At 39.0% G+C, this 25112-nt stretch overlaps 1 protein-coding gene across 1 annotated transcript in view; it reads right to left on the reverse strand.

Annotated features, from left to right (window-relative positions):
• The window catches only part of LOC141105639 (alpha-2-macroglobulin-like), a 205295-nt gene that overhangs the window by 133983 nt on the left and 46200 nt on the right, over window positions 1-25112 (reverse strand). The window contains exons 11-16 of the mRNA XM_073595610.1: window positions 23007-23165; window positions 13704-13934; window positions 9478-9544; window positions 4932-5077; window positions 3137-3286; window positions 2844-3032 (exon numbers count right to left, since the gene is read on the reverse strand). Coding sequence (XP_073451711.1) covers window positions 2844-3032; window positions 3137-3286; window positions 4932-5077; window positions 9478-9544; window positions 13704-13934; window positions 23007-23165 — 942 coding nt within the window. The remainder of the gene's footprint in view (window positions 1-2843; window positions 3033-3136; window positions 3287-4931; window positions 5078-9477; window positions 9545-13703; window positions 13935-23006; window positions 23166-25112) is intronic.

Genomic DNA, 25112 nt, shown 5'->3' on the forward strand with positions numbered 1-25112 from the left:
TTGCAAAATCCAGATACACCACGTCTACGGGCCTTCCTTTATCTAGATGGCAACTCACCTCCTCATAGAAGGTTAATAGATTGGTTTAGCAAGAACGATTCTTCATGAATCCATGCTGATTACTGCTAATGATATCGTTCTTATTACTAAAATCTTGTATATGGTCCCTTATCATCCCCTCCAAGATTTTACATACTATTGATGTTAGGCTAACTGGTCTGTAATTCCCAGGGATGTTTTTTGGGCCCTTTTTAAATATTGGTGCTACACTGGCTTAAAAATTAAGTTTAAGTATAGCCAAAACATTATATTTATAGTTTTGGATAGAGTACAGAAAGATTAAAGTATAACTAATAGACATGTGCACACTGAAATATTTTGTTTCAAAATTTCGTTTTCGCCTGAAAAATACATTTATTTAGTTACTCCCGAAATTCGTTTTTATTTATTTTGTTTTTTGTTACAAATTGCATTCGTCCGAAAATCCAAATTAAGGTCGAATCTGTCATTGAAGGCTTATTGTGCCTGTCGAATGTTCAAAGAAGATTCCACGGAGCAGCTAAAATGTACAACACCGTATAGTTTACCTGCCCATCGAATCTTCTTAGAACTTTCGACACCATAAGCCAAAGTACGTGTGTACTAAGTTAGCTATTTTACTGCTCCTCCTCTTTGGTTACAATCAGCCAATAACATTCATCATCATCATTATTTCTCCCCTACGTCGAATATTTTCTCCCCTACATCGAATCTTTTCTCTCTATGTAGAATAATCTTGGACTAATAGAGTTAAGGTTAGGAACGTTTGACCACAGGTTTGATGGACACAGATTGTTATTGTCATCATCATGTCAAATCTCCTATCTATATCGAACTGTTGTAGCAACGAAAACGAAAAAGCATTTGTTTATGTCGGATCTTTCGTTTTTCTGATTCTGCACTTATATATATATATATATATTGCTATGTAAATCCAAAACTAGTATAGAAGCACTCATGGGTCTTGCAGAGAAGGTAGATCAAAGCAGCAGCATTTTTTTTTGTTAACGTTTTAAAGAAGCTCAGTCCACCTTTCTCAAGACATTACGACATGGAAGTGAACAGACCAATAAACCCTACCCACCAACAACACCACCTATATTGCTAAGTATATATATAAACCAGGATATATATATATATATATATATATATATATATATATATATATATATATATATATATACAGAGAGTACTCTCAGACGTTTACTGACTATTTACTGTAAAGGAATTACTGTGGGATTATTCATCACTGTTGATGCTGTTCATTGGTGATACAGCTCTTTGCTGATTAGTAGAGGCCTTTCCATACAACGTCGTGGATGCATGGATTCCAATGGTTTTTTTTTTTAGAAACATGTAATTAGAGGCTCAAAAAAAGGGTGGGCTCGGGGCACAGAGCACTGCGCCCTGAGCCCACCCAGTTGTGTTACAATAATATTCTTCTCCTACAAGCCAATCAGGAAGCGGGGCCTGAGACCCGACACCCGACAATCCTATTGCCCGCTAAGGAGGAGGAGGGAGGAGATGCAGGACAAGCCGCCGTGAAACACTGCGTTAATTTAACTGACAATTGCTTGGTCATGCGACATTGTACCCAAATAAAATTGATGTCTTTTTTTTTTCCCACAAATAGAGCTTTCGTTTGGTGGTATTTGATCACCTCTGTGGTTTTTATTTTTTGTGCTATAAACAAAAAAAGACCAACAATTTTGAAAAAAATAAAAAACAATATTTTTTACTTTCTACTATAAAACATATCCAATAAAAATATGTAAAAAATCAAATTTCTTCATCAGTTTAGGCCAATTTGTATTCTGTTACATATTTTTGGTAAAAAAAAAAAAAAAAAATGGCAATTAGCGTATACTGATTAGTTTGAGCAAAAGTTATTGCGTCTACAAACCATGGGCTAGATTTAGGGACTTTTTTATATTTTTTACTAGTAATGGCGGTGATAAGAGATTTTTAGTGAGACTGCGACATTGCGGTGGACAATTTGGACACTAAGTGACACTTTTTGGTGACCAGTGACAGCAATACAGTGATCAGTGCTAAAAAAATGCACTGTCACTGTACTAATGACACTGGCAGGGAAGGGGTAAACATCAGGGGCAATCAAATGGTTAAATGTGTTTCCTTTCCTATAAATGCTATCTAACTGTGTGGGGGATGCTGACACTAGATGAAGAGAGAAATCGGTGTTCCTGATTAGTAGGAATCTCAGATCTCTCTCTTCCTCTCTGACAGAACGACGGTCTGCCTTTGTTTACACAGACCGCTGTTCTGTCATTCCCCTGAACGATCGTGGGTGGCCATTGCCTGCTGATTGGCTCCCACTGTGTCCAATCACAGCGGGAGCGCACCGCCGGCGGTGCGCACGCACGCTTGAGACCAGGAAGTGCGAACAGGTACATTTTTCTCACAGCCACCCTGACGCAGTATATAGGCAGTATAAGTCATTAAATTATTACGTTTATTAGCCATTATTATAGTTTTTGTTATTATTATTATTATTTATTAATAATAAATCGTAATAAAAACTATAATAATAGTTATAAACTATTAAATTATAGGTATTGGAATTTCCTTTCAAATTTGGCTGATAGTGAATGTAACAAATTTTTCAGAATTATCGAAATAACGAATACCGCATCTATATGAATGGAACGTAATGAATTAAAATTTTTCAGAATTTCAGAATGATAGGAAAAAAATAACAATTTATTCGGCAGTGCACATATCTAATAATGTAATTTTCCTTAAACAATTTATAGTTTTGTTTTTCAGTTTGTGTGTATATATACCTCAAATAAGCTGTACACATCCACATCCTGATCACCCATAAAATGTGGATGCCAGGGGGGCCTAACTGGTTCGTAGAAGGGTCCCATTTCTGTAGGAAAATGAAAGGGATAATACGGACAAGGGACTTCATTTTCTTTGATGCGATAGTCATATCTTCCATCATCCCAGAATGGAAATAGATTATAAACCTTAAAAAAAAAAGTATTTAATGGAAAAATGAAAAAAAAAAAATTGCAGTAAAGTCTAGCAAAAAGAAGATGACAGTTATCGAATTTGAAGATGCAACACTCACTTTGTCTGCAGTCAGCTCCTTGTGTGGTTTCATTAACACCACACTCTGATCCACCACCCTGAGACCACAGAGAGAGCCAGGAGCAGCCTGAACCTTGAGAGACACATCCGATCCCGGGAGGACCTCATCTGGTGAGAAGCCAACTGATACCTGACAAGGAGATAAAAGAGTAGCACAGAATATTAAAGTGCTTTTAAAGGCTGAATGTTTTTTACCTTCATGCATTCTATGTGTAGCCCGCGCAGGTTTATCAACACAACCACTGTTTACCGCGGTGCGCCATGAGCGCCACAGGCCACCGTCTCCCTGGTATGGCCCCCGGTGCATTACTTTGCCCAGGGGACCCTGATGCTATTAAGGTGGAACTGCCTGTAGGCAGGGTTTATACTCCAGCTTAATCAATGAAAGAGTGCAAAATGCTAAAGAGCTGTGCACCAAAGTGTGGTCACCAATAACAACCCAGAAATCTTGACTGATCTGAGCCTGTTAGTAATGCACAACATTAGGCCACTGACACGTAAAGTAAATAACATTGACCAGTGGCGGCTGGTGCTCAAAAATTTTTTGGGGCGCAAACAAACTGAAAAATTCTGAAAAAAAAACCATCAATTGCAGCCTCACTGTGCCCATCAAACGCAGCCACTGTTCCATCCAATGCAGCCACTGTGCCCATTAATTGCCTCCACTGTACCATAAAACATAGCCACTGTGCCAAATGCAGCCACTGTGCCCATCAATTGCTGCCACTGTGCAATCAAACGCAGCTGCTGTGCCCATCAAATGCAGCCACTGTGCCATATCAAATGCTCCCACTGTGCCATCAAATGCTGCCACTGTGCCCCATCAAATACAGCTACTGTGCCCATCATATGCAGCCACTGTGCCCATCTTATGCTACCACTGTGCTCATCTTATGCAGCCACTGTGCCCCAACAAATGCAGCCACTGTGCCCATCATATGCAGCCTCACTCTGCCCCATAGAATACAGCCTCACTGTGCCTCATCTAATGCAGCCTCACTGTGCCCCATCAAATGCAGCCTCACTGTGCCCCTTCTAATGCAGCCTCACTGTGCCCAATCAAATGCAGCCTCACTGTTCCCCATCAAATGCAGCCTCACTGTGCCCCATCAAATGCAGCCTCACTGTGCCCCATCAAATGCAGCCTCACTGTGCCCCATCAAATGCAGCCTCACTGTGTCCCATCTAATGCAGCCATTCTGCTCCATCAAATGCAGCCACTGTGCTTCATCAAATGCAGCCACTGTGCTTCATCAAATGCAGCCACTGTGCTCCATCAAATGCAGCCACTGTGCCCATCATATGCAGCCTCACTGTGTTCCATCATATGCAGCCTTACTGTACCCCATCTAATGCAGCCTCACTGTGCCCCATCAAATGCAGCCCTGAGCCTCAATTACCTTACAGGCAGCTCCGCTTGGGCGGTGCATTCCACGGTGCTGCCAATGTCACTTCCTTTTTCCCCGTGGAACAGGGAAACCGGAAGTAACCTCTTAACTTGAACAACAAAGCTCCCGCTGCCACTGACATTGATTATCTTGTTACAATGATATCTGAGAGTGGGTGGGATATATTGCATATTAGGCAGCAAGCAAACATCCCTGAAGCTAATGTGTTGAAAGTAGAAACATTTAAAAAAAAACATAGACAGCATTTAAAACCTGACAGAGGTTCTAAACCTTCTCCATTCTATTTAAAACATAAACATTTTGGCTGGAGTTTGGCTTTAAGTCTTGGTAAGAATACAGAATAAGCTAAATGCTTAAACCACTCACTTTATTCTGAAGGCATTGCTGTATTCTATATTTTGCTGAATCAGCCAAAATATCTCCATCTGGTAAAATAGTATACACAAGTGCCTGAAAAGTTGAAGATGTCCCTGCACTTAAAGGAAGCTTCAGTGTGGCCTTGCCATGAAGATCTGCAGGAGAAGAAGAGCACACAGAGAGGCATACTGATCAAACAAGGTTTATCATTTGCACAGTCATTTGTAATGCATACATAAATATTTTAATTAAGGAGAAAATTATTAGGGAGTCTTATACTCACTTGTCCTTGATCCAGCTAGATTTTGGTTGTGTGAATTTCTGTGACTGGGAAGATTTTGACAAGAGGCTGTATGGCCAAAATGAAGACAATATCTCACTGGATCAGGCACAAAAAAGTATAAAACTTGGAGGGGGGCTGAGGATGGGGCAAACTATGAAATACAGTGCCTTGAAAAGGTATTCATACCCCTTGAGATTTTCCACATTTTGTCATGTTACAACCAAAAATATAAATGTATTTTATTGGGATTTTATGTGATAGACCAACACAAAGTGGCACATAATTGTGAAGTGGAAGGAAAATTATAAATGGTTTTTAACATTTTTTTACAAATAAATATGTGAAAAGTGTGGGGTACATTTATATTCAGCCCCCCTGAGTAAATACTTTGTAGAACCACCTTTCGCTGCAATTACAGCTGCGAGTCTTTTTGGGGATGTCTTCACCAGCTTTGCACATCTAGAGAGTGACATTTTTGCCCATTCTTCTTTGCAAAATATCTCAAGCTCTGTCAGATTGGATGGAGAGCGTCTGTGAACAGCAATTTTCAAGTCTTGCCACAGATTCTCAATTAGATTTAGGCCTGGACTTTGACTAGGCCATCCTAACACATGAATATGCTTTGATCTAAACCATTCCATTGTAGGTCTGGCTGTATGTTTAGGGTCGTTGTCCTGCTGGAAGGTGAACCTCTGCCCCAGTCTCAAGTCTTTTCTGGTCTCTAACAGGTTTTCTTCTAAGATTGCCCTGTATTTGGCTCCATCCATCTTCCCATCAACTCCGACCAGCTTCTCTGTGCCCGCTAAAGAAAAGCATCCCCACAGCATGATGCTGCCACCACCATGTTTCACAGTGGGGATTGTGTGTTCAGGGTGATGTGCAGTGTTATGCCGCGTACACACCAGTGGAATTTCCGTCGGAAAAACCTTGGATGGTTTTTCCGACGGAATTCTGCTCAAGCTTGGCTTGCATACACACGGTCACACAAAAGTTTGCTGAACTTTCAACCATGAAGAACGCAGTGACGTACAACACTACAACGAGCCAACAAACTTAAGTTCAATGCTTCCGAGCATGCGTAAAATTGTTACCGAGCATGCGTAGGAATTTTGCGTGTCGGAATTGGTACAGATGATCGGAATTTCCGATCGGAACTTTTTCCGACCGAAAAATTGAGAACATGCTCTCAATCTTTTGCTGGCTGGAATTCCGTCAGTAAAAGTCCGATGGAGCATACACATAATCGCATTTTCGGACAAAAAGCTCTCATCAGACTTTTGCTGGTGGAATTTCCACTCGTGTGTACGGGGCATAAGTTTTCTGGTTCCACTAGATTTTAGTTAGGGATATCAGAATAAAGGGGACTGAATACAAATGCATGCCACACTTTTCACATATTTGTTTGTAAAAACTGTACGACACTGTAAGTGTACTGGCACTAAAGATCCTTGAATCAGACTGTAAGGTCCAATGTTAACTAATGGTTCACCCCTTTAGAAAAAAAAAAAACACCTGTAAAAAACGTTAAGAATATACTTACCTTACACCACAGGTGCTGCTTACCAAAAGTGTAATACAGTGATTTTTCAAGGGGGCAGGACACTTTTTAATAAGCTTAACCACCTCAATATTGTGCACTTACACCCCCTTCCTGCCCAGACCAATTTTCAGCTTTCAGCGCTCTCATAGTTTGAATGACAATTACTCAGTCATGAAACACTGTACCCATATGAAACTTGCATCCTTTTTTTAACACAAATAGAGCTTTCTTTTAGTGGTATTTAATCACTAGTGGGTTTTTTATTTTTTGTGCTATAAATAAAAAAGACCGTAAATTTTGTGAAAAAAATGCCTTTTTCTTTGTTTCTGTCATAAAATTTTGCTAATTAGTAATTTTTCTTCATAAATTTTGGCCAAAATGTATACTGCTACATATCTTTGATAAAAATAAGCCAAATTAGTGTATATTATTTGGTCTTTGTGGAAGTTATAGAGTCTACAAACTATGGTGCCAATCACTGAAAATTGATCACATCTGATCAGGCCTTCAGTACATCAGGTGAATCTCATTTCTTGAGACACAAGTCAGGAAAGTACAAACACCCCCCAAATGACCTCTTTTTAGAAAGCAGACATTCTAAGGTATTACGTAAGTAGCATGGTGAGTTTTTTTAAGTTGTAACTTCCTTCCACAATTCTTTTCAAAATGAAGATTTTTTTTTTTTACAAAATTGTCATATTATCAGTTTATTTCTCACACACAGCATATGCGTACAACAAATTACACTCCAAAATACATTCTGCTACTCTTCCCGAGTATGGCGATACCACATGTGTGAGACTTTCTACGAGCATAAATGACACATCTCATTTCTCAACCACCTATTACACTTTTGAAGGCCATGGAGTACCAGGACAATGGAATTGCCCACAACATGACCCCATTTTGGAAAGCAAACACCCCAACATATAATCTATGAGGTATAATGAGTCTTTTGAATGGTTCATTTTTTCCAGAAGTTTTTGGAAAATGTGGAAAAAAAATGAAAACGCATTTTTTTTACACAAAGTTGTCAATTTATAAGATATTTCTAACATATAGCATGTGTATAGCAAAAATTACACCCCAAAATACATTCTGCTACTCTTCCCGAGTATGGCAATATCACATGTGTGAGACTTTTACACAGCCTGGCCACATACGGAGGCCCAACATTGAAGTAGTACCTTTAGGCATTCTAGGAGCATAAATTACTCATCTCATTCCTACCTATCACAATTTTGAAGATCCTTGAGCACCAGGACAATGGAATTACCCACAAAATGACCCCATTGTGTAAAGCAAACACCCCAATGTATATTCTATGAGGTATGGGCTGCAAATAGGTACTCGGGTACTCTGATGGGCTGCAGATAGGTACTTGGGTACTCTGATAGGCTGAAGACAGGTACTCGGGTAACTTGATGAGCTGCAGACAGGTACTCAGGTACTCTGATGGGCTCATGACAGGTACTCGGTTACTCTGATGGGCTGGTGACAGGTACTCGGGTACTCTGATGGCCTGGTGATAAGGTACTCGGATACTCTGATGGCCTGGTGACAGGTACTCGGGTACTCTGATGGCCTGGTGACAGGTACTTGGGTACTCTGATGGGCTACAGATAGGTATCGGGTACTCTGATGTGCTGGTGACTGGTATTCGAGTACTATGAAGGGCGGTGACAGGTACTCAGGTACCCGGTACTCATATGGACTGTGACAGGTACTCAGGTACTCGTTTACTCATATGGACCGTGACAGGTACTCATATAGACTGTGACAGGTACTCAGGTACTCGGGTACTCATATGGACATGACAGGTACTCACGTACTCATATGGACTGTGACAGGTACTCGGGTACTCGGGTACTCAGATGAACTGTGACATGTACTCAGGTACTCAGATGGACTGGGACAGGTACTCAGGTACTCAGATGGACTGTGACAGGTACTCGGGTACTCTGATGGACTGTGACAGGTGCTCAGGTACTCAGATGGATTGTGACAGGTACTCGGGTACTCAGATGGACTGTGACAGGTACTCGGGTACTCAGATGGACTGTGACAGGTACTCGGGTACTCTGATGGACTGTGACAGGTACTCAGATAAACTGTGACAGGTACTTTGATGGGTGGTGACAGGTCCTCTTTATTGGGGGGGCAATCAGTGTGATTGGTGTACACTGTAAGCGGTAACAAGATGTTACCTCAATCTCCTTCTCACACACAATCAGTGTGTGAGGAGGAGAACCCGGTAACATCTCATTACCGTGGTTTGTTGACATTTAGTGATCAGCTGTGAAAGAATCACATCCAATCACGTGGTAAACAGCCACCGGTCAATGGCTATTTACCAGCTTTGGTGATGAACAGTGTTCCCGGGAACATGTCACCACTGACATGTACTCGCAGCGCGCTTGAGATCGCGCACATGCGCCGTGCAAAGTGGGGCGGTACCACCTGTGATCTGCTGTGACTTCATCACGGCCAATCACGTGGTAAACAGCCATGCCCAATGGCTGTTCACCCCCCTCGGTGGTGAGCGGTGTCTCCATGACACGCCGCCACCGAAGGAACAGGGATGCACGCACACGATCGCGTGCATTCCCTGTTTAAATGAAGGGACATCATATGACACCCTCCCAGAACGAGAGCCGCGCCACCTGGCCGGCATATGACAGCCAGCGGGTGGCAAGCGGTTAATATAAGATACAAGCATGAACTTATCTTACCTTCATTTTTATTTTCAGTGCTTATTTCTAAAGATCCATAATCTTGAACAGAGCCTTTAAAAGTCACCTTTTAAAATAATAGGGAAAAAAAATAGGTTGTTGTGTAATTAAAGCAGTATTAAACCCAAAACCAAAAATGTAATATATTGCAGTTTACCAATCATTAAATGTGATGCCCCTTGCAACTAGAAGGAAATCAGGCTAAAGCCTGGTACACACGATCGGATTTACCACAGACAAAACCTCAGACTTTTGACCAAAGGGCGTTGGCCCCAAACTTGTCTTGCATACAGACGGCACACAATTGTTGGCCAACAAACACAAACATAGTGATGTACTACGAGCTGAAAAAGAGGAAGTTCAATTGTCAGGCGCCACCCTTTGGGCTCCTTCTGCTAATTTCGTGTTAGTAGAAGTTTGGTGAGTGTTGATTCGCGCTTTTCATTTCACGCTTTTCATTTTGCGCTTTTCAGTTAGTTTCTGAACGGCCGTTCATCAACCAGACATGTTACGGAATCGGAGGAGTTATTGCCTTGGAGTTATTGCTTTGACCCAAATCCAGTCCAGGAACAGAAGGAGGAGGATTTTTTGGACCAAAAATTGGTTGCGTTATTAAACGTGACCAATTATGTCATATGCCTTTGCTGCGGAAGCTCCAGGAGAATAATCCAGGTGATTTTTGGAATTATCTCTGGATGACGGACCCCTGCTTTCACCAACTCTTGGCATTGTTGACCCCCTATATTAAGAAGCAGGACACATGCATTTTATTTTATTTTTTGATGGAACAATGATTTGATTTGGTATACTTTCTATATTTTTGGATGCATAGAATGCACTTTTTGGTTAAGTTCTATTGGCAGATAGCATGTCTAATTGTATTTGCTTACCTTTTTAATGCACAATAAAAAAATGTGGAGAATAATACTTGGCTATGTGTTTTACTTCAAATGACAGTTTGGGAGTAGGCATTTACATAAAAAAAAAATACAATGTAAAATTAACAAGGACACCAACATAGTTGTATCTTTGATCTTAAAAACTACGGGATAATGGTGTTATGGTATCTTTCCCAAAAAAAAAAAAAAACAAGCATAATAATATTATTTTTGATATCACTAGAAAATAAAAGCCTTTTAAAATACGTTTGGCAGAACTTCATCAGTATCACCAGCAAAGCAGCTTCATTATTATCCCATTAAAAAGAAGAGAACTGTGCGCTGCATTTCGAGATTTCATAATTTGCCACGTCATAAATGTTAATTCTCCATTACGAATGCTAGTTTACAAGACCGACTGCTTTTCGGCTCGTCCTTACTTCTGAGCATGCGTGTTTGTACTTTGGACTTTTGTCCGACAGACTTGTGTACACACGCTCGGAAAATCCGACAACAGGCTTTTGTCCACGGAAAATTTATAAATCTGCCATTCAACATTTGTCTGCGGAAAGTTGGCCAACAATTGTCGGATGGACCGTAAAAACGGTCGGATTTTCTGCCAACAGCCTGTCATCTCACAATTCCTGTCGGAAAATCCGATCGTGTGTACGAGGCTTTAGGAAGGGATTGGAATATTTTTTACAACAGTGTTTCTCAATCATGTCCTCAGTTCCCATCCAACAGTGTATTTTTTTGTTAGGTAATCTCATATTCTGTATGCACAGGTGAAACAATTATTATCTCAGCATGGAGTATCGGTTTGGCAAACAATGTCCAAATAGAGAACAATAAAAGCTGCCTTGAGTTTCTTTTATTTATTTCAAGGTGGAGCCAGATAGAAGCTGCAGTTATTCCACTCTAGGTGTTCTAGAGTGGAATAATCAAGAAAAGAAGAAATCTATAGAAAGCTATAAACTCCCAGCCAACAAAAAGGGTCATCTGCTAACCCAGTGTTTCTCAACTCCAGTCCTCAAGGCGCCCCAACAGGTCATGTTTTTTAGGCTTTCCGTTGGGGCGCCTTGAGGACTGGAGTTGAGAAACACTGTGCTAACCTATTTCCAGGCACAAAATGACAAAAGTGTAAAACAGGCACAAAATGACAAAAGTGTAAAACACTGACCAGCAGTATGCAACGTACATATTTTGTACAATTATTGGATGATGGCAACTACACGCTTAATTGCGAAGGCGGACCTACTTCAATAATCAATGCGCCTTGAAGGGAAAATAATCTGAAATCCAATTCTGATTGTAAATGAGTTGCTGAGCTTGGTAAAGTATCATCGTACTGAAAATAAGGTCTCCTATTTACTCACCTGGTTTCCAAATATTAATAGATCTTTTCTCCTGACAAGAGATCTTAGGAGTCGGTAAGGGGCCATTTTTTGTAGAGGTGGAGGAACCTTTCTATTACCACATATTCCTGGGTGATCCAGACGCATGCTACACACCATTTGGACGTTTATTACTCTCTCTATGGCAAAGACTTTCTACTTATATGAACTTTACACTCCATGTACTCTCTATTTGGACTTTATATGTTCATTGTGTTTTTTTTTTATTTATATTATTTTCACCACGAGGGGCATGTATTCACTATGAATCCCATACTCATAGAGGTATAACCATTTAATTTTCCATTCAATAAGGTTACCACATCATTTCACTGTTTGATTTTATGTCACATATTGCAGCGCAGCTAATTTTTGTTTTTGTTTGTATACTGTTCAGTTAAACAATAAAACATGAAATACTTTCATCAAAAAAAAAAAATGTTTTTAACCCCTAATAAACAACCCCACACCATAATCCCCCCTCCACCAAACAATTTGGACCAGTGCACAAAGTAAGGTCCATAAAGTCATGGATGAGCGAGTTTGAGGTGGAGGAATTTGACTGGCCTGCACAGTGTATTGCTGTCTCCCAGGGGCACGCTGGATTATTTGTATCCTGAATATGCAGAGATGGGATTGTATTGAGCCTTCAGCATTGCTGATACTAAATCCAGGATCTAAGTGGTGAATCCGGTGTTGGCCCTCCTCCCTCTAATGGCTGCTCCCTTAATTAGGAATATTGTTTACATGCCCCTCGTGAGATATTTAGCCATATCTAATATACTTTCTTACTGCTGATTGAACTTTCTCATGCTACCGTGACTTGCATAATTTTGCATTCCAGTTTAAGATAGAGAGACATATTTCCTTCTCTGTCTCATCTGTGAACCTTGGCCGTGTCCTGGGGGAGCCTAACGGTGAAACGCGTAGACATACAAGGGCTCACTGCACAATAATCATAGATGCTATATGTTACAATTGTCATTGTTTTTTAGATATTGTATTTTTCAATAAATTTATATTTTTTATACTGCTATATCTTCTCCACTGGTTCTTAGCCTAAAAAGTCCGCCTCCCTGGTAATACTCAGTACTACCTTATTTTGTATCCTCAATGATTTATGGACGAGGCTTATTTTTGGTGCACTTTCCTCTTTTTTTGTGGCCTGCACAGAGTCCTGACCTCAAACCGATAGAACACCTTTGGGATGAATTAGAGTGGAGACTGCGAGCCAGGCCTTCTTGTCCAACATCAGTGCCTGACCTCACACGTGCGCTTCTGAAAAAAAAGTCAAACATTCCCATAGACATACTCCTAAACCTTGTGGATGGCCTTCCCAGAAGAGCTGAAGTTGTTATAGCTGCAAAGGGTGGGCCAACTCAATATTGAACCCTACGGACTAAGACTGGGAAGCCAATCAATTTCATGTGCGTGTAAAGGCAGGTGTCACAATACTTTTGGTAATATAGTGTATATTGCTGACTGTTATGACATCAATATGTAAATCCTGGTACACGTGCAGTTTACGTCTGTGTTCATATACAGATCAGCCTCCTGTTGCTGCCTGTCACCTGGTGACTTTCTATAAAGTTAGAGAGAGAAGAAAATAATTAATTCTTCCTCTCACTTGCAGCAAGATTTTTTTTTTTGTATTGTCAAAAGCAATGTTGGGCATACAGGAAGGAGAGATTTCAGGGTGAGCGTCACCAGTGTTGTGATATTCACTTCAACAACGGAGCCTGACAAAGAGCCTACAGAACTGCAAGAGTGGTCATTCTCTATCTGCTATGCATCCATAGAAAGTAGAAGGGGTGGGCTAAAAAAAAACCAAAAAACACATGTACAGATCTTTTAGCAGGTAAAATGCTTCCTACATATACAATTCCTTTAAGTTTAGCTGTTTACAATAATTGGAGCCATTTTTATTATTGTCAAAATGCAAAAAGATTCTCACCAAATAATGAAGGTCAAAGTGGTCAATGTCATTCTTCAGCTCTGTGTGTTTAATAATATATTCCACCTGCACCTCCTGCTGCCCTTCACATGGGAGGACTTTGTCCAGGGAATGGAGTTTCAGGAAACTCTTATTACGGGAGTAGAAGGGTTTAAGGATCAGATTTGCTTCACCATAATCAGGGACTATGTAGCCAAAAACATATGGTTGATCCTGAAGGTTTGTTCTTGCCTTTGATAAGAAGACAAATATAACAAAAAATACATTTTGGGTCAAAGTGCTTCTCACGTTTTAGATAAAATTACATTAGACTGGATTATGTAATTATGATGACATTTAAATATAAATAATAAAGGATAATATTAAATGTACATATTATTTTATCACTGCATAGAAAAAGACAGAGAAGGTTGATTACTGTGGACTATGGACCTGAGACAACATACCTCCCAACTTTTTGATATTTAATGAGGGACACCTATTAGAAAAATTATGTAGGCAAAGGACACACCCCCTGTCACTCCCCCTTAAAGGAGAATTATACAAAAAAGATTTTACCCACAAGTGCTGCTTTTTTTTACCGCTACTAATCCTTTATATTGGCTTTTGAAAATTACAAATGCAGCAATTTAGACATTGGAGGAAAGGTTTAGCACTGGGAAACACTTTTTGAAAGATAAATTGTATATACAACTATATAGATCAGACCAAAATGAGGGACAAATGAGGAAGAAAGAGGGACAGAGGGACATTGCTCCAAATCAGGGACAGTCCCTCAAAATCAGGGACAGTTGGGAGCTAAGGGCTATTGTTTGCATCCCTCCCTATACAAGTCAATGGAAATTCAAAAAGGAACCTAAAGCAGGTTGATTCAACCTAAAGGGAGGCCAAATGCAAACCAGGAGGTCAACTGTGGGTCAAAAGCACCTGTCAATTTGTTCTAAATAATCGCAGAAAAATGTCAAACTGATATCAAACGCAAACGGAATGCACTGGAAAGCAAGCTGTAGTCACCTATTGGCACGTCCCAAAGCAACAGGCTCCTAGACCATTTTTATAGTAACCAATCGTGTGTTGTATCATTCCATATAACAGTGGCCAAGTAATGGAAACCCAATGAGATATACTCATCATAAATTGATAAACATAAAAAGAGCTTATTTTATTTTTTTATTATTATTTTTTTTTTTTTTTAACAAAAGCATTCTATCAGATATAGGAAGAAAGGGCTGTAGGCATAAAGCCTTGGGCCTTTAGAGGTGTCAATATCCAAAAATTATTAACACTAGTTCAAACCATATTAGAATAAAAAAAGAAATTTTATTACAGTTGATTTTAAAAAAGCCTATTTACGGGCCATACATAGTACAATAATTTCCAAAAGATTGATTCATAAAGTGCAACAACAATTTATGATACAGATACCACTTGTTTTCTCAACATGTTTCGCTGTGGAGCTTCTTCAGGAGATCATGTGGTACCATTTGTAAGACTGAAATTTACATAAGAAAGGAAAAACCATCAGTACAGAATAAAATTTAAACAATTTTCATAATAGAGAAAATGCTTACAGATCAAAATATCAAATTTATAGAGTATTGAATGAAATTTATATAAATCAATATTAATTTAATTTAGGTTATTTATGTTAAATTGATGTTTAATTGATAAATTAAACAAAGAATAAAATAAAAATATAATAAAATAAAATAAAATATAAAATGAAGAGAAAATAAATGAAATTATAACCTTACCTAGAAACAATATTTATAAAATGAGGCTGAAGATTTGCCAGGTAATGAAAAGGTTAACCCCTAGGATAGCCCCCACTCATTGAGATTCCTGGATCACCGGTTGACTTGCAGAGGTAATACTTGTATAGTCAAAGTTTTTATATAGTGTCCTAACTGAAAAAAACAGGAGGCATATGATTGGAAAAATATATTTAAATATTTGAGAAGAAAACTAATTGATTGTATTCAATCAAAAATCATTGTATTGAAAATATCCAATAATGTTTCTTTAATAGGTTTTACCTGGGTATACTTTAGGTGATAGAATCAATTTTGATAACATAAGCCATCCTGGGTGTTTAGTGGGACAGGAGCACCAGCCATAGGATGTAATAGGAAAAAACGTCAATGTGGAGGAAATGTAGGGATGGTCTGGAAAGGGAGGAATCAAGATCAGCCTACACCTAAATCCAGCACATCAACCATATAGATAACCAAATAGATAAATGAGATTTACTTTAAATTTAATTAAGTTTAGCCAGTAGTAAGCAGGGGGATAGTGGATAAAAAGATCCAAAAGTTAACATTGAATGAGGCTACCTACCTTGCAGAAGTATTTCAGGAGTTCAATGGAGCAAGGAGAGATCCCTCCCTCCTTACTCTGTGGTGTCCAGCAGAGAAATGACGGGGAGTAAAGGAAATCTCCCTGTTTAAATATTACACTCCGGAGCGGCCGGCGTCTGACGTCACCGCAGCTCCGCGGACGTACATGAGGTATCCCCAGGCACCCAGGCATTTGCTTAATGTTGGTTTCTAATCAATGACCTCGTCTCCAAATGCCACTCTTGGTTCCCTGCGTCATGCACCACATCGTTATTTATTTATTTATTTTTTTTTCAACCTGGCCTGCTCATGGAATGACTGATGTTTGTTTCATCAGTTTTCATTTACTCCTTTCTGAGTCGCCCTAGCCCCCCTCCCATCATGTGAGGGCAAAACAACTTCCAAGATGGCGATCGATAGCTGTACGTCCTAACAGCTCCTGACGCCGTTTGTCCTGATGTGTGCGCATGCGCAGGGATACCTCATGTACGTCCACGGAGCGGTGGTGACGTCAGACGCCGGCCGCTCCGGAGTGTAATATTTAAACGGGGAGATTTCCTTTACTCCCCATCTTTTCTCTGCTGGGCACCACAGAGTAAGGAGGGAAGATCTCTCCTCCTTGCTCCATTGAACTCCTGAAATACTTCTGCAAGGTAGGTAGCCTCATTCAATGTTAACTTTTGGATCTTTTTATCCACTATCCCCCTGCTTACTACTGGCTAAACTTAATTAAATTTAAAGTAAATCTCATTTATCTATTTGGTTATCTATATGGTTTATGTGCTGGATTTAGGTGTAGGCTGATCTTGATTCCTCCCTTTCCAGACCATCCCTACATTTCCTCCACATTGACGTTTTTTTCTATTACATCCTATGGCTGTTGCTCCTGTCCCACTAAACACCCAGGATGTCTTATGTTATCAAAATTGACTCTATCATCTAAAGTATACCCAGGTAAAACCTATTAAAGAAACATTATTGGATATTTTCAATACAATGATTTTTGATTGAATACAATCAATTAGTTTTCTTCTCAAATATTTAAATATTTAAATATATTTTTCCAATCATATGCGTCCTGTTTTTTTCAGTTAGGACGCTATATAAAAACTTTGACTAATAAAAAAGAAAGAAGGATGGCGCCCTCTAAGTGCAGCATGTATGTTAAAAATATTTATTACAATAGATAAAAACACTCACATTTGAGTTGCTAAAAACCAGCATGTAAAGTAGTTTCATCCGCGTGCTCTCGGGGGATGTGGGTGTCACGGGCCAGTGGAGGGGTTCCTGGGATGTGAGTCCTGTAACCTGGGTCCTGGTAGCTGTTCCAGTGGTGCCGAGGGTCCTCAGAGCCTCCGGGCGGCCAGGATATCGGTCATGGATGTTCCGTGGAGCGCCGTGCTGACCTGCGTCTTCACTTCCGGGAGCAGGGTGAGGCGGGCGGTGCTTCGCGTTCGGAGCATGCGTGCTCCTTCATCAGGCTATGCTGGTGGCCATATTCAGTGTGGGAATTTATACCATAGGCAATGGGAGGGGTGGAGAGGTAATTGAGAGGAGGGCGGAACTATGTATAATGATTGGGCATGTAGGTAACCATGGAGATAGGGTGTACACAATGTGGAAGGGGAATGAAGGGAGACGGGGAGTGGGCGGGGCGGGGAGTGAGGAGGGGGGGGGGAGGAGATATGCAAATGAGTGTGTTGTGGTAAGAACATATATGTGTGTATATGGAATGTGGGGTAAGGAGAAGGCGGTCTATAGGAAGAGGAATGTTGTATTGATCATAGTGGACGGGAACAAAATATATATATAAACATATATACATATATACATACATACACACATATCTACATATATACATACACGTCAACATATATGGGAAGGGAATACAAAAAATGCAGAAAATGGTATATAATTAAATAGGTATATAATTATAGGGAGAGATTGGTGGTATATATGAGAAGAAATGACGCAATGATGGAAAAGGGATAAAACATGTACAATGTATATACGTGTGTAAACACAAAGAACTGTTTAAAAAGGATCCCTTCACACACACATACACATATATACACATTTAAATGACGCGTAAGATTGGGACGAAAGAAGGGGGGGGATGTGTTTCCAGACGGGTATTTGGGAATGAGAGGAATGTCATGGGAAATACTGGGAAATAAATAAATAAAAGTAAAAATAATAAAAATATATAGAAATATAAATAAAAATAAAGATAAATATAAATATATATATATATATATATATATATATATATATATATATATATATATATATATATATATATATATATATATATATATATATATATATATATATATATATATATATATGTAAAAATACAAATACAAATACAAGTACAAAAAAAAAAATATTTTTATTATTATTATTATTTTTATTTTTATCTTTATTTTTATTTATATTTCTATATATTTTTATTATTTTTACTTTTATTTATTTATTTCCCAGTATTTCCCATAACATTCCTCTCATTCCCAAATACCCGTCTGGAAACACCCCCCCCCTTCTTTCGTCCCAATCTTACGCGTCATTTAAATGTGTATATATGTGTATGTGTGTGTGAAGGGATCCTTTTTAAACGGTTCTTTGTGTTTACACACGTATATACATTGTACATGTTTTATCCCTTTTCCATCATTGCGTCATTTCTTCTCATATATACCACCAATCTCTCCCTATAATTATATACCTATTTAATTATATACCATTTTCTGCATTTTTTGTATTCCCTTCCCATATATGTTGACGTGTATGTATATATGTAGATATGTGTGTATGTGTATGTATGTATATATGTATATATGTTTATATATATATTTTGTTCCCGTCCACTATGATCAATACAACATTCCTCTTCCTATAGACAGCCTTCTCCTTACCCCACATTCCATATACACACATATATGTTCTTACCACAACACACTCATTTGCATATCTCCTTTTTTCCCCCCCTCCTCACTCCCCGCCCCGCCCACTCCCCGTCTCCCTTCATTCCCCTTCCACATTGTGTACACCCCATCTCCATGGTTACCTGCGTGCCCAATCATTATACATAGTCCCGCCCTCCTCTCAATTACCTCTCCACCCCTCCCATTGACTATGGTATAAATTCCCACACTGAATATGGCCACCAGCATAGCCTGATGAAGGAGCACGCATGCTCCGAACGCGAAGCACCGCCCGCCTCACCCCGCTCCCGGAAGTGAAGACGCAGGTCAGCACGGTGCTCCACGGAAGATCCATGACCGATATCCTGGCCGCCCGGAGGCTCTGAGGACCCTCGGCACCACCGGAACAGCTACCAGGACCCAGGTTACAGGACTCACATCCCAGGAACCCCTCCACTGGCCCGTGACACCCACATCCCCCGAGAGCACGCGGATGAAACTACTTTACATGCTGGTTTTTAGCAACTCAAATGTGAGTGTTTTTATCTATTGTAATAAATATTTTTAACATACATGCTGCACTTAGAGGGCGCCGTCCTTCTATCTTTTTTATTTGTTCCAGAGCTTCTTCTAGCTTTTATAGACTGGCTGCCTTCCATTTATTCAGCATCATTTTATCCTTACATGGACTAATACCCAAACTTGTTGTGAAACATTAACTACCACCATCAAGTTCCCCCTCTCAGGAACCCCCAACTCACCCCCTTCCCCCCACCATTTTTAGTTATATGTACTCGGCTACCTCCATTGTGCGCCATATTAACCCCTTGATCTTTTTTTAAAACTTTGACTATACAAGTATTACCTCTGCAAGTCAACCGGTGATCCAGGAATCTCAATGAGTGGGGGCTATCCTAGGAGTTAACCTTTTCATTACCTGGCAAATCTTCAGCCTCATTTTATAAATATTGTTTCTAGGTAAGGTTATAATTTAATTTATTTTCTCTTCATTTTTTATTTTATTTTATTTTATTTTTATTTTATTCTTTGTTTAATTTATCAATTAAACATCAATTTAACATAAATAACCTAAATTAAATTAATATTGATTTATATAAATTTCATTCAATACTCTATAAATTTGATATTTTGATCTGTAAGAGTTTTCTCTATTATGAAAATTGTTTAAATTTTATTCTGTACTGATGGTTTTTATTTTCTTATATAAATTTCAGTCTTACAAATGGTACCACATGATCTCCTGAAGAAGCTCCACAGAGCGAAACATGTTGAGAAAACAAGTGGTATCTGTATCATAAATTGTTGTTGCACTTTATGAATCAATCTTTTGGAAATTATTGTACTATGTATGGCCCGTAAATAGGCTTTTTTAAAATCAACTATAATAAAATGTATTTTTTTATTCTAATATGGTTTGAGCTAGTGTTAATAATTTTTGGATATTGACACCTCTAAAGTCCCAAGGCTTTATGCCTACAGCCCTTTCTTCCTATATCTATTTGTATATGGGATGTGGTGTCTTAAATGTTGGTCTTTCTTGTTTCCATCTTTCATCAAAAGCATTCTATCAGATTTAATATAGGAAATGTGAACATTTTGTACTGCCCAATCATTTTCTTATTTAAGGTTTCAGAAAACAGAGGCAGGGATATAAATGTAGGACAAGTAACCTCCAAGGCTACATTCACACGTCAGCGTTTTGAATCGCGGTCAGATTTGCCACAATTCTGCTTGTGATTTGAAAGCACCAATGTGTAAATGACAAAAATCGTGGGACTCACATTTGAGATGCCATTCATTTGAATAATACCTAAAATCGTGGTGCGGGTCTGCCGCGATTGTCACGCCATATGGTGTGACCAAATCCCCATATTTTTTTAATATGTTTAGGTCTTTTAAATAGCCTTGCAGGAGTTAAATGTGATTTTTGTATGTGTGCGCTGTAATCTTTTGTTCTATTTGTATGGTCTTATGGCTACACCATCTTTAATGCATTTTTTTAGGGTGTGCCCCCCCAACTCTATGTTTGTCACGCCATAAACTATGCTGCAATCATGGCAACCCCCAACGCAGGAAGCATGTCACCCAAAGTAGCTCCTGAACTTTTTTTTTTGGGAGACATGCTTCCCGTGATGCCGGTTGCCTCGATTGCAGAGCAAATTATTGCGTGACAATCATGGCAGACCCATACCGCGTTTTTCGGTGCCATTCAAATGAATGGCATCTCAAATGTGAGTCCTGTAATTTGTCATTCACACATCGCCGCTTTCAAATTGTGGGAAGAATCACACCAAATCTGCCCGTGATTCAAAACGCTGAAGTGTGAATGCAGCCTAAGGAGGCCGTTAGAAGCACACATGTGAAAGTAATGATATTTAAGGGGCTATAACAACAGTGAACTCTAGTGTAATGTGTCTCCAGGCATGACTGTCTGCTGAAGCATGTCTTCAGTCTCCAACTACTCATATAGCATGTTCACAGTCTATGACCAATTCCTTTAGCACCTATGTGTTTTTTTACCAATCCCATGTAGAATGTCTGTAGTCTTTGATTGTTTCCAGTTGCATATGAAGTTTTTGACAGCTGTCTGTACCATTAAATTGAGGAATCACACATTCCGTTCTGGAGGTTTTACACAATATGTACAGGTTCTGATTTGCTTCTAGCTAAATGGATGGAAGGGATACATTTGTTCCTTGATGGTCATTCCTAGTTGCCAAAGTGGACAGAACTCTGCTCCAGGGGTTGGATGAGTGCCTGTCTTGGCAGCTTGGACATAGTAAGTATATTGGTACCATAGTGACCATAGTCAATGGCAGCCAGGCACTCTTTCTTTATAGCATATTTGTTTATAAAACTGTTTAGGGCAATGTCTTTATTTAGTTTCATAATAGTAAAATAAACTGGGCAAAATGTAGATTTGTTTCTTCAAATTAAAAACCATTTGCTTGATCATGGAAGTATGTCCACCAAAATAGAAAATATGACTCTAGTTACATGTTTTAGGTGCACTGAGGGTGAAGTGTGTTGAAAAAATGTCCAACCTTTAGTATCGGCAAATAGCCAGACTAAACTATGCTTTAAGTCAGAGATATGCAATTAGAAGGACCTCCAGCTGTTGCAGAACTACAAGTCCCATGAGGCATAGCAAGACTCTGACAGCCACAAGCATGACACCCCGAGGCAGATGCATGATGGGATTTGTAGGTTCGCAACAGCTGAAGGTCCGCTAATTACATATCCCTGCTCTAAGTTAAAAGGCAGGTTTACCTGGGGGTCCTCTGCCTATCTAAATATTTTCTGATAGCAAAAATTGCCCTATTTGCTAATTATGCTGTTATACAATTGAGGTCCCATTATGTGTAAATCTGGAAGTCAAATGATTTCTATGGTCATATCCAACCACCGATGGGTTCTTCTAAGAGATAGAGCCTAACTATGCAATCCAATCCCCATGCACCCCCTCAAGGTTGAGGATGGTGTGAAGTACTCCAGTAAGCCTACTCTATAAACTTTGTCTTTTGCATAGTCTACCCAATTTGCTATCAAAATAAAAATATTGAACAAGAAAAATGTCAAATTTGCTGAATCCTGGATTCTTTTTCTAGTGGGTGTTACTTGGGGATCAATGGTAATGCACCTAAAATACACATTGCACCTATAAAGCAACATATTTACAACACAAAAAAATGCAAAAAATGTGAAAGGAGCCTACAGCATGATTTTTTATTGAATAAAAGATTTAATGCAGTTTTTTCCCCAGCTTGTCCTTTTTTTGTTGTTGTTTTTTTTTTTTTTGCCTATCTACCTACATTTTTATACTTTGATGTGATATTGCCACTTTTCCTGTCAAAGGTTTTTAAATATTTTAGTGAGAATATAATGATATAGGGAAATTGGGCGAATTATGTCAAACTAAACTATTTTTGACAACCTATTTAACTAGCCCCCTTAACATAGAAAGTTAGAAATACACAGTACAATACACATATAGCAATGTATCAAAACAAAACTGTTAGTACCGAGAGAGATATTCGTCCCATCCATTCATTTGTATTAATACTGAAAGAAGCTTGTCCATTGTCATCTGTCACCAAGGTTTCATTGATTGAATTGATTAAACTTCTTAGGTAAACCTTAATGCCTGGTATCGGGTTATCACCAGCATCCACCACTTTAACCTGAAAGAAGACATAATAAGATATCACAAAACAGAGTATTATGCCAGGAAATATGTTTTATCAGTCCTCATAGAAACAGAAGAAAAATGCATTTAATTGGCTTGTTGATGATGCACACTTGCTCAAAAGCATTTTGGCGATGTGCCTAAAACAAAGACAAGCGCAGAAAGAATGGAGTGCATGTAGTCTGATCCTACAGTGTCTCATCATTACCCTTTGTAGGACTCGTCTCCACAGATTGCTATGTCTTTTTTTTTTTCAGCATTTCAACTAAAAAATTCAAACATAATCTTGAAACATATGCAATGCAAAAAAATGAAGGCAAAAAAGAGAGGAAGAAAAAAAAAAGGAGGAAAGGGAAGGGGGAAGTTGAGGGGGGGACCTACGGCCAATGTAAATGTAGAACTTTCAGGAAGGTACAGAAACTATAAGATTAATCAATATTATTTAATAAGTCATACTCTGATTTACCATCAGGGTCTGATATCATTTCATAATATAGTTTAGTTTCCTCAAATTCAAACCATTTTGCTCATGTCTTAATATTTCCTGGTCAGCCCTTTATTTCTACATGTTATTTCTTCCAGATTGCTATGTCTTAAATCAGCCACCACATTCACTTTCCCAAGATTGTTTAAAGAAATATCATTGTCTTTGAATAATCAGATGTGAGGTCAATAAATGAGAGGTGTGGAAAACCATAAAAAAGACTTAAACCAGGGACTAATGAATGGAACTTACACCTCTGACCACAATGTTAAACAAATTTTTCTGTTCTGCACGTCTAAGAGATACTTGAACAGTATTTGGCTCAAGTAAGCAACACATTTGGCAAAATGCTGAGTGTATTGTGCACAAACAATGGAACTGAATATACAGGTGATAACACACAGGCAATTCTCAGAAAGTACCATACAACCCAGAACAAAATGGAGTTGCATAAAAAGAATAAACCATATTCCATGTGAGAGTAGAAGAACCATGCTTTTTGATGCAGATATGCCAACCACGTACTGGGAGAGGCAATTATGACCGCATGTTATCTCCAAAATTGACTACTAGGAAAATCAACTGAGAAAACTCCATATGAACTGTGGAATGGAAAGGTCCCGGATTTGAACCATCTAAAAAATTTTGAAAGCAAAGCCCATGTGCACATCCCAAAAGAATAACATACAAAATGGAATGCTTGTGCAATAGAAGGTGTAGTTGTGGATTATAGGTTGTGGGTTATAGGTTGTGGGGTATAGTGGATCTCAAAAGGGTACAGAATTCTACACCAAGACACAAACAAGGTAAACATCAGTAGAAGTGTAATTGTCCATGAAACATCATTGTGTTCAAACTGAGGGAAATTCCACATCAGTGTCACATGAAGATAATCAAGAAAGAGACATAGAAATAGAAATCAATGCAGACAATCCAAATGCTGTAAAAGAAGAAACCAGGCCACAAGAGGCTTCAATCAGGAAATCAGCCAGAAGCAATAAAGGCATCCCAGCCAAATGTCTGCCCTATGTTGCCATGTAGGGTTAAAACCAGAGCCAGATTCATGAGATGAGATACAAAGACTTCCAACTCATGAGACACAAAAGTGGATCACAGCATTTGACAAAAACACTTACAAGAATCAGATTTTTAAAACTGAGATCTGAATTGAGACTAAAATAAGGGGTAGTTGTTGAGTGGGAGTGTTGGAACACAGAATTGTATTTTATGCAACAACTACCGTACAACAGTACTTGTGTGTGATTACATTTAGTAGAGGTATATTCTTCAACCAGTAGATGGCAGTGTTTATATGTTTGTAGCTGCATTTATAGTATGCTCTGTGTCTTTTCCCTGAGTAAAGGTTCCGAATTTCCTGTCTACAGATAAGCAGCAAAGCCCATGTGGACTGTGCACTGTCTGTTCTTAAGGGCCATATACAGAATTTCTAACAAAAAC

This window comes from Aquarana catesbeiana, linkage group LG08, assembly GCF_042186555.1.
Source record: "Aquarana catesbeiana isolate 2022-GZ linkage group LG08, ASM4218655v1, whole genome shotgun sequence".
Taxonomy (NCBI): domain Eukaryota; kingdom Metazoa; phylum Chordata; class Amphibia; order Anura; family Ranidae; genus Aquarana; species Aquarana catesbeiana.